The 10,598-nt window shown below is 42.8% G+C and overlaps 2 protein-coding genes across 2 annotated transcripts; one reads left to right on the top strand and one right to left on the bottom strand.

Moving 5' to 3' along the window:
• Positions 1-550: 550 nt before the first annotated feature.
• Positions 551-3,365, top strand: cmbl (carboxymethylenebutenolidase homolog (Pseudomonas)). The gene is made up of 6 exons (XM_071907151.2): positions 551-603; positions 1,259-1,473; positions 1,640-1,747; positions 2,042-2,184; positions 2,564-2,655; positions 3,006-3,365. Exons 2-6 carry the CDS (start codon positions 1,259-1,261, stop codon positions 3,183-3,185), a joined length of 738 nt encoding a protein of 245 aa, XP_071763252.2. The 5' UTR covers positions 551-603; the 3' UTR covers positions 3,186-3,365.
• A 432-nt stretch (positions 3,366-3,797) lies between these two features.
• On the bottom strand, positions 3,798-10,455 carry cct5 (chaperonin containing TCP1, subunit 5 (epsilon)). Its single transcript, XM_071907093.2, has 11 exons — positions 10,227-10,455; positions 9,706-9,766; positions 9,276-9,440; positions 8,412-8,610; positions 7,759-7,951; positions 6,937-7,086; positions 6,624-6,743; positions 6,306-6,491; positions 5,940-6,077; positions 5,545-5,725; positions 3,798-4,124 (listed from the first exon to the last, which is right to left on the bottom strand). The coding sequence occupies exons 1-11, from the start codon at positions 10,329-10,331 to the stop codon at positions 3,997-3,999; spliced, it is 1,626 nt and encodes a 541-aa protein (XP_071763194.1). The 5' UTR covers positions 10,332-10,455; the 3' UTR covers positions 3,798-3,996.
• Between the last annotated feature and the right edge of the window lie 143 nt (positions 10,456-10,598).

Raw genomic sequence — 10,598 nt, 5'->3', positions numbered from 1 at the left:
GTGAGTTTTTGTGAATTTTCACAGCCTAACATTCAGTAATATTCTGGCTAACTCGACACTAGGAACTGGAAGCCCCATTCAATTGTTTCACTGATATGGCTTAAAATTGACTTTTATATGGTAGACTTCCTTCCAAGAAGTCTGGCATAAATCTGTTATTTGAGTCTGTAAATTTTGACAGCCAACATTGGCAATTAAATGGTGTCTTATTCAGTTTGCTTTGCCAACAGGAAATAGACATTCAACTGTATCACTGATATGGCCTAAACTGGACTTTTAAGATAGCAGAAATTCCAAGCAGTGTTATGTTTAGTGTTTGGATATTTCTTTGTGTAGGTCTTGCCAATTATTTGGCAGCACGTATTGCAAATTATGCAGCAATTACATAAAATACCTTCTTATTGCTTCACTTCTGTGCACAAAAACGTTGAAATACGAGTATTATTTTGAAATTTTTGACCGGAAGTTCTTGTTTTATTCTTGCTAGCTTGACGTCGGTCACACAGGTTTTAGTCACCGACTTTTACTGCAGTTTCAGGTTCTAGCTCTATAGCTCTCTGAAAGGGGCTTCAGAATATTTTCTCCCCCATAAAACGGTAAACGGTAAGTTTCTGATCCGAGCACATTCAGGCTTTTCAACCACCATAAATCCAATGCATAACAATAGCCTACCTAATGTTATGTACCTAAAATGCTTTGTCACGTAAATGATTTCGTAATCAAGTGGACTGCACTCCAGGCCAAAGCATAATGTATGAGATGTTGTTGTAGTTGATTTTATAACATGTGACCAATCTACATAATATGCATCGGCGCTAAGAGTAGGTGGCGGTATTTCTCTGAATCATTTTCCCAACACTATCATAAATAACGTTACATCTGCAACCCCAACGAGCAGTCCGTGAAGTGGTCCGTCATTAACCACGCTGACTGAGTCACTGACCAGTAGGCTACTAGCTATTAGTTTATTCAAACTGTCTTCAAAATACCACACGCAATAAAAGTGACTCACCTGCACACACACTCCACAGACCACAGCTCATATTTAGAAACAGTTAAATAAAATAGCTACTCAAGAAAAGCAGCCTATGCATAGAGAGATAGGCTATCTCTATCTATCTATCTATACCTACCTGAGACCTAATCTCAGAAATCAAATACATTTTTCACGTTGCCCTAATCCTCTTTGTACCCCCCCCCCCCCCCCCCCCCCCCCCTCTCTCTCTCTCTCTCTCTGCCTCTGTCTGTCTGTGTGCAGATGGCAAATGAAGCCAAGCCTTGCCCCTGTGATCTTGGTGACCGGATGGAGTACGGGGGCCTGGGCCAGGAGCTCCAGATAGAGCACACCAAGGCTTACGTAGTAAAGCCACCCACTGCATCCGACAAGGCTATCATTGTCATACAAGACATCTTTGGGTGGCAGCTGCCCAATACTCGATACATGGCTGATATGCTGGCCGCCAGTGGATACATGTGTGTAAAATCCAATATACAACAACCAGACTCAGACCAGGCTTTGCTGCATGAACAGTGAAATGATCTAAAACCAGCAATCTTTGAATGTGACCGTCCTGTATTGTATGTTCTATAATGATGTACAGTATGTTTACTTGCCCTGCCATTGTTTTGCCATGATCAGTGCTGTCTGCCCAGATTTCTATGTTGGGAAGGAGCCGTGGAGTCCAACACATGACTGGTCCAAATTTCAGGAGTGGCTCGAAGACAAAAAGCCCACCAACATAAACAAGTAACTAAAGCATATTTTCACAGTTTATTCAGTCTATTAGTAGTTGACTGTCCCAACTGAAGATTTTTGAATTTCTCTGTTTTTTTGGAGTCCAGAGTGGTAATTTTCAAGCATTTTATTCAATAAGTTACTGACCATGTAGTAATAAAAATAGCATGAAGGAGAATTTAATCAGTAAGTGGACATTCCTGTACTTATACTGCAACTTTAGCTTTTGCCTGGGTCCTGTGAGGAGATTTGGGCAGTTCCGTGACCTCTGCACCTCTCTCCCTGTGTTCCCCCCCCCTCCCCCAGAGAGGTGGATGCAGTGCTGAGGTTCCTGAAGGAGCAGTGTGGGGCCAAACACATCGGAGCGGTGGGCTTCTGCTGGGGAGGGGTTGCCACACACTACCTGGCCCTGCAGTATCCAGAGGTCAAAGCTGGAGTCTCAGTCTATGGTAATATGTCATCATTACCTGATAGATTACTGAAATGACACAAATGACCAAGTTTCAGTATAACTTGGTAGTTCGCCTTATTACAAGCCATTCCATATTCCTTGTTTACAAACACATACCTCTGCAAATATAAGATATGTTTTTATTTTATTCACCAATTACAACAAATGCAGAGATGATTTCTTTTTCACAGTACATACAATGCATATAGAGGACAACAGGACCTCACACACAGCGCTAACAGACAGTGAAGACTATACACTTCACTCTAGGAATGTACTGCACACCCACCATTCAATCAGGATGTGTTCAGGCAGCACAACACACAGTACGGCTGCTGTCGGATCATTTTATGGGAACTGAGTTTCTGTGACGGCAGGGATCGTCCGAGAGAGGGAGGACAGGTATGAGCTGAAGAGTCCAACACTGTTCATCTTCGGGGAGAAAGATGAGGTCATCCCACTGGACCAGGTTAGTATGCATGGTCTGGAACTTTGCTGCTTTCATAGATTAACCATTTGACATTGTTTTACAAAGGTGTTGTTGCTTTTAAACAAGTTAGTTTAGTGATGGAAGAACCTGCTTGATGCTTCGCTTCAGTTATTGAGCAACTAATAGTGTCCCTGCAGCAACTCCATAAGCCCCCACCTCTGTTAATATGCACCAACATGCACTAAAAGATCAAGTTTGAGGTAAATCCAGTGTAAAAGCACAGAAAATGGGACAAGATTAAGTATCAAAGCCTTAATATTTATCCTGTAGCTTTGGTATCTGCCATGTAATTTCCCACAATTTTGGTTATATCCGTTTGCTGTTCTCAGGTGAGTGTCCTCGAAGCAAAACTGAAGGAGAAATGCACAGTGGACTACCAGGTGAAGATCTTCCCCGGTCAGACTCATGGGTTTGTCCACCGCAAGAGAGAGGACATCAACCCCACAGACAAACCCAGCATCCAGGAGGCCAGGACAGACATGCTCAACTGGCTGAACAAGTACATGTAGATCAGCAGCCCAGGAGAACCAGTGACCTACAGTACTGGAATAGCCACCGGTGCCTTTTACCATGTTTCTACGCATACCTTTGCAGACAGTTAGTTGATGTGATTTTCAGAGACATAGGATAAAAAACTGAGAAGGGCTTCAGGCAAGATAAAATGTAGAGGTTCTGTTTTCGATCATTTGCTGGAGATTGCTGCCAACAGCGACACCAGCGTGGTGGTCGAATTCCAGAGGTTTTCTAAACTTTTTGAGTTTTCCATTGAAGGTCTGGATAGTCAGAACAGTTACCCATACTTTTCAGACCTACATAGGACCTTTGGGTATGTAGAAATTAATTAATTTTAATAGAAATTAAATGTGGATTTAAATCATGGACCTAATACTTTTCAGCACTTTTCAAATTCAATTCAATTCAAATTGTATGGATGCAGGAGTGTGCATATTGTCTTGTTTCAGTTTATATGATTGAAGGCTTTCAGTAACAATGTTGGTGTACGGATCCTGCTACATTATAATTTCTGTATGTATGCATGCTTATCAGACTTTTTGTGTACAATCTTCCTGAGAAGAGATGTAATATACACCCATCACAAATAAAACAAACCACAGCGTGAGGAAATTTTAACAGACCAACGTTTTAATGATGACTTCAGCGCTACAACAGCTGGAACATTTCGTATCAAATGATAAATAACAGTACGCAGTGCGGTTTGGACTTAGTGCTCGGGGAAGTGCCTAAGACAGTTCTAGAACATGTTAAACATTCTTAGGTGTTCTAGAACACAGCCGAGCCTTCTCGCGCTCATGGTGGGCTTCAGTCCTCGGACTCTCCTGGGCTTCGGATGTCATCAATCTTCAGGATCATCTTGACGACCTGAGTGGCCAGAGAGATCTGCTGCTTCTTGCCAATCAAAGTCTCAATCACGTGTTGCTGCTTCATGTCTGTGGAGGAACAAAATAGAAACAGCCAATTATTTTCCTCTATAAAGGACAGATGTGTTATCAATTGACTGTCTCTGCTGACACTAGTTACATAAAAAACAAGGCAACAGTAAACATGCTGGCATGCAAACTGGTTAGGGGTGAAAAAGGTGAGAAGGATGCGTGAGCAGAGAAAAACACAGACCCGCTATGGGCTACTAAATGCTAATTTCTGATGACTATTAGGATTACTCTGGTGCTGGTCACAAGCTAACAGAATTACAAGATTGAGCAAAATAAAGTACAAAGTATTAATTTATTAAGTGCAAATGTACCTTTACATATGATATGCTCACATTTACAAAGAAAATTTACAAAGAAAAGTTGTGTATCCCACCAGGTACACAACTAATTACAATTATACCAGTGTTGCCAACTTGTTTCCAAGGAAAGTAGCTATTGGCTGCTCAAAAAGTCGCTAGAAGTCGCCGGATGACGTCATATGCTAATTTGCATATCAATATATAAGCTACAGTTTCCGCTCGCAGCGGAGGGAGGGGGGCTACGCTGTGTGTGGGAAGCGCTGTGATCATTAGACCTCTCTGGATGACAAGCAAGTAGAGCAAACTGGCATCAGCCGTACCAATTTATTGGCAAATGCTTTGGGATTCAACACTTCAACATTGTTCCCCATGGTCAGAAAAAGTCGCCAGATTTGTCGCTAGTCGCTTTTCAGAAATAAAGTCGCCAGGGGGTTCTGAAAAGTCGCTAAATCTAGTGACAAAGTCGCCAAGTTGGCAACACTGACTGTGACTAGCGAATTGACTGGCTCCATTTCTATAGGCACTTACTGCCTTTTGTTGACAGTCCAAAATATTTCTCATCGGATCTGCATGAATCATGTAAGTGGCCTATTTTGGATTCAAAACGGCGAATTTCGCTGAAAGGTGACAAGTTTGCATGCCTGAAACATGTCGTCTTTAACCAATAATACAGCCCCCCCCCCCCCCCCCAGGTTTAACAGTAAGAAATTTGTCATCTTGATTTGACCTGTAATTGTAATGCCCCCTTTGACTAGTCAGTGTAATTTTGAAAATCCCGAAAGGCATTGGTGAAATGCACCATTTCCCTAGTTGAGTTAAAACCCAATCAGTGGTGTCTGAGATCGTAGACGGACAGACGAAAAACAAACAACAAATGGAGACTGATGTAGAGGTTCTCATTCCAACCAAACACTAAACCAGTTAAACCTGTGGATGTCACCTATTTGTTCCCTCCTGTCTGGTTGAAGGTGTGCTCATCAGTGATATCAGACAGTGTGTAGTGTTTGGTTAGAATCAAGACCTGATTACTATTGTGCCTTAATCACACATGATTGGAGATCAACGTATTAGAAGACACAAATCAGCTGGCATATTGCCCCGTGCAACTGGTTCCTTACCATTGGTGTTGAGGTGCAAGCAGTCGATGCCGAGGACGGGGCTGTTCTCTGTGACCTGTCTGGCTCTGACCTCTGTCATGGTCTGGATGGGGTTCAGCCCGCTGTTCTCAGCCAGCGCCATTGGGATTACCTCCAGAGCATCAGCGAATGCCCTCATAGCATACTGCTCCAATGATGGGCACTAGAAAGGAGAGGGGACGGGACAGAGGTTAGAGGATCCAAGCAGCAATAGCAGAATTGTCTGTGTGGTGCATGTGTAAATCTGAGTTCACCAATGAAGTATGTCAGGCATTCATTTATTTTGATGTTAGAGAACACCATACTGGCATTATGCTTAAATAATGCATTCATCAGAAAGACTGTCATGCGGTTTGTAAATATTCTGGGGTTTTCACCTTATCTGCAGCCTGGTTGACAGCCAGGGCGCAAGCGATCTCTGAAGCTCCTCCTCCGTACACGACACGGTTGTCTCTGACCAGGTTGCGGATCACACACAGAGCATCATGGAGTGCACGCTTGGCCTCCTCAATGATCTGATGGGACAGACAAAGTAAAAAACACACATAGGGGTAGAACGTTGTTATAAAGTGTGGAATCAGGTATGTTCGGTATATAAAAGTCTTACTTAAAAATGAGAATTTGGCCTTGTTGAGAGCACCACATTGAATCCTGAAACAGTTAGTTCTTCCACGCCTCATCTCTGTCTTTTGAGACAACAGTAAAAAGTAAGAGACTTTGATCAAAATCAAACTTGTACTCACCATTTTGTTGCCTCCACGGATGAAGATGGTCACAGCCCTGGTGTTTTTGCACTCCTCGATGACCAGCATGTGGTCCTTGGTTGTGCCGAAGCAGATCTCCTTCACCACGCCAGCTGTGCCGAGCTTCTCTGGGGTCAGCTCACAGAACCGCGGCACGATGCGACCTCCTGTGGCTATGGCGATCAACTGCAGAGGAAACACAATGGACAGAAAAGATGAATACATGACCGATCTGCCATTTGATCACATTTACAGAGTCTGGCGGTATTAACTTATGCAAATTAATAAACCTAGTGTTTTGGACCAAACTTCTCTCACCTCGATCTCAGGCCCTCCGACCCAGCGCACGGCAGGCAGCTCGTTCTGCAGCAGCAGGTGGTTGGCTTCATCATCAAAGCCCCACTGGCAGATGGCCAGGTTAGCACCATTTTCTTTGACCTACAAGAAAAACACAACCTGCTCATGAGTTTTACAAATTTTGTTAGTTTAGGCAATCGTGCCAATGTGTGCATCGTGAATTCAGTTCTGGTGGCAGTCATGTTTATAATGATAATGTGATTCCATAGGGAAATTCTCTTTTCACTTGCTGCCTGAAGCATGTCTAATAGCTGATGGATGCTGACATACTAACCTGCTGGATCATCTCCAGGAACTTCTCCTTTTCATATTTCTGCAGGGCTTTGTAGTCCTCCACAGAGGTCACGTCCAACTTATGCTTGGTCTTGGGCTTAGGGGGCTCAAACGGGCAGGTAAGGATAGCAATTTTTGTGTCTTTCAGAACCTGAGAAGAGACAAAGAAGAGCTGTTTTTAGCCTCATCTCACATTTCTCACACCTGAGATAAAGAAACGTTAACCTCCTTACACAAAACAGCCTGCAGTGTTCTGCCACTAACTTAAACAGGATAATACTGGTGTCATTTAGAGTTAACTTACTAGTCTACATCTAATTTACATTTCCACCAATCATTTTGCAATGCCGTATGCAATTACATTTTTTTTTTACATTTACTCATTTTTAAAATACAAACAACTCTACAAAAAAAAAGATGGGAAAAAAAATGGAATGTGACAAAGTTTGTAACACGACATGTTTTGAGGCATTATTATACTGTGGATATCAGGTGATTGACAGTAAGCAGAGCAGATATGAAAATACTCAACTCCAGCACAATGACATAAGGATAAAACAGATAAACTTTGACAAAACCATGTTAAGGCTTTGTGTTTGCCGTGATGGATTATCAACCTTGGGCAATTTTCAAGTCTGTGAAAGTTGTTTTTCATGCTATAAAAACATGAATGGCAGCAACGGCTGCTTCTGAAGGTAGGGTGATGAATAAATCTGCCTCTGTGTTTTGTTAACAATTTAATTCTGTGTGATCAAAGATGACAAGTTAGGGAGAAGAAATGACAACCTCCTAGAGTGAAATTCCTCTTTGCTTGCATACGTACCTTGGGCATCTGAGGGTGGCTGAACTCCTTGTCAACAATGACTCCCTTGATGAGCTGTGTGTCCTCCAGCTTGCCTCCCACCTTACCCTCCATCTTGATGAGCTCAAAGTCGACGTCCTTCCTGTCCATGTCGGCCACAGTGAGGATGGCGTTCACTGCAATCTCAGCCATCTGTCTGTGGCATCGGTTGATCCTGAAAGGCCACAGGAGGATTTTATTAAAATATCTTACCAGATTTTGACTGCAACTCACCAGAAATGGACCAAGCTGGAAAGGTAAACTCCTTGGACAACAACTGAAACATTTTAGGCCTGAAGGCAGCTGCCTAAACAGGATGGCCTGATGTGAGCCCAGTGACAGATTTATGGCAGTATGATGACAGAATATTACTATATATCTGTCCGTTCACTAATGTAATAAAATCTGGAAGGGGACTTGAAAAAATGACTTCTGTTTTCCATTTAGCCATTGAAGTAGCCACTCAAGTCATTTGTGACTAGGCGAGGTTGGAGGGCAAAGTGGCCCAAGTGGCCCGCCTAGCCTGTAATACAATGGGGGAAGCACCTGCCAACATAGCAAAGCAATGGCCAGCAATCTAAAATAGTTCTTGTTCTCTGTATTGAAATCAACACTGCTGTTTCTAGGGAACTTACACTTTGGATCCCAGCGTTGTCATGGCGGTCTGGATGAGGGGTTCTGTGTTTTTGGGATCGAAGGGGAAGGTCTCGCCAATCTTGTCCAGCTGCTCGATGGCGATGCGTGCGGCCTGGTCATAACCGTCAGAGATGCGGATGGGGTGGATTCCGCGGTCCAGCAGCTGCTCGGCCTGCTCCAGAAGAGCTCCAGCCAGCACTGAGGAGGGAAAAAAAACAGAGACAATATGACAATGAGTAACCATAGATGGAATATGGTTGGCACTTCCATTACCAAGTGGAGGCAGACAGCAGGTTATGTCTTAATCAAGGCTGCAATGATTCACTGATGTCAAATGACTGAAATGTCAACTATGTAAATTTGTTGATTTTGCATGTCAAAAGTGGGTAAACTACTCTAATACAGTGGATGCAACTGGAATTCACAGTGAGGACATATCACAAATTTGACATGGGCCTGTCCCAGAATGAGAGGTGAAACATAATGCTACTATATCTCCTGTGAATGCCAGAGCACTCTGTGGGTAGTGAGTGACTGGAATAAGACAACCATTGCCAGAAGAGTCGGCTTTGATTGGAAACTGGGGGCTTAAGACCAGAGGATCTGTGAGAATCTTCAAAACACAAAATAACGTTTAGAAGGGAAAGAAGCCAAAAAGTACTTATTCAGGGCCATTGTGGAAAGACAATGCTGGGTCAAACTCATTTATAAGACTTAATTAAGATACAAAAATCACAAAATATTTTGACAATTATTCTGTGAGATTGGACCTTCAGATTTGGGATGGGAGGTCCAAAGACTATAATGCAGGTAAACAGTTGCAGCTGACAGAATATTTCCCCCACAATCTCTCTCCTCCTTACCAACAACTCCAGTGGTTCCATCACCAATCTCATCATCCTGGGACTTGGAGAGCTCCACCATAAGCTTGGCGATCTGGTGGTCCACATCCATCATGCTGAGAATAGTGGCTCCATCGTTGGTGACAGTCACTTCTCCATCCCTGTCAACCATCATCTTGTCAAGGCCTGGATACAGAAACAAGAGAAAGTGTGATTGAAAATAAGTGCAATCTTGGCTACTGGGTGATGAAACTATGTCATAAACTTGTGTCAGAAGCACATTAACCTTTTAATATAATAGTAAAATATATACAATTCACTTAAGCTAGGCAAAAACACAGCATCCATCCTGCTATCTGAACTGATTTAGCTCTTTAGGGGTGTGGCGCCTTCAATGACTTGGTCGGATGAAAACAGGGACTTGAATGCGCTGCGTTTGTTTTGTACTCACCGTTAGGTCCCAGTGATGTTTTAAGTGTTGAAGCAACCGCCTTGGCTGCCATAATGTGAGACTGCAAAACACAAACAAAATGTCAGCTACCATATTTGGTACGGTCTCACTCTTGGTCTTTACAAATTAAAGCTGTGATTTATATAAATTAGTTGATACTTTATTTATATTGGCATGCGCATAATTGTCACTTGTTTATCTAATATTAACTGTGCATGCTAACTTACGCCTAAGGCGCAACACTATAGCAACTCTCAAGCGTTGAACCCATCAAGAGGAAGCACATGGGCCTCATGTTAGCACGCAGTGACTAATGTTATCCTGTTGCTAAAGCGCAACACCATAGAAAACCAGCTAGGTATTTGTTTGTATATCAAAACAGTAAAAATGCATCATATTAGCAGAAATCATGTTTTTCAATAGTCATCATGTTAGCTTAGCCTACGCAGTGCAAATAGTATTAAGTAGCAACTAAGCTAGCAACATGCCACCGTTGTATCACGCTAGCTAGCCCATTGTACCTTCAATGCGTCAAGGCCCGTTAACCGTGTTTTCTTGTCCTGGTCTTTTATGATGATGAAAGGCCTCCCATACTCATCAAAGGCTAGAGTCCCCAAAGAAGCCATGTTGACTGAAGGAATAAGACACTTGGTAAGTGTCTTGTGGATAAAATTATGACTTGGAACGATAGAAAACTGGAGTGTGCCTGTGCTACAAGCCGCACGGGTCTGCCGGCGACTTCTAGAAGGCTCTCTGGGCGGGGAGGGCGAGACCAAGTGCTGTTACTGGATGCTGATTTCTAGAGTCACAAAACACGTGTTACTCCGGTAAGATGTAACACATTTAATTTTAATGTTTTTCAAAGGTTCCAAATTATTATGTTTTTCCTCCAA

Source organism: Centroberyx gerrardi, chromosome 22 (genome assembly GCF_048128805.1).
Source record: "Centroberyx gerrardi isolate f3 chromosome 22, fCenGer3.hap1.cur.20231027, whole genome shotgun sequence".
NCBI classification, from domain to species: Eukaryota; Metazoa; Chordata; class Actinopteri; order Beryciformes; family Berycidae; genus Centroberyx; species Centroberyx gerrardi.
The sequence above is the reverse complement of the archived record's forward strand: the minus strand, read 5'-3'. Positions and strand labels throughout refer to the sequence as shown.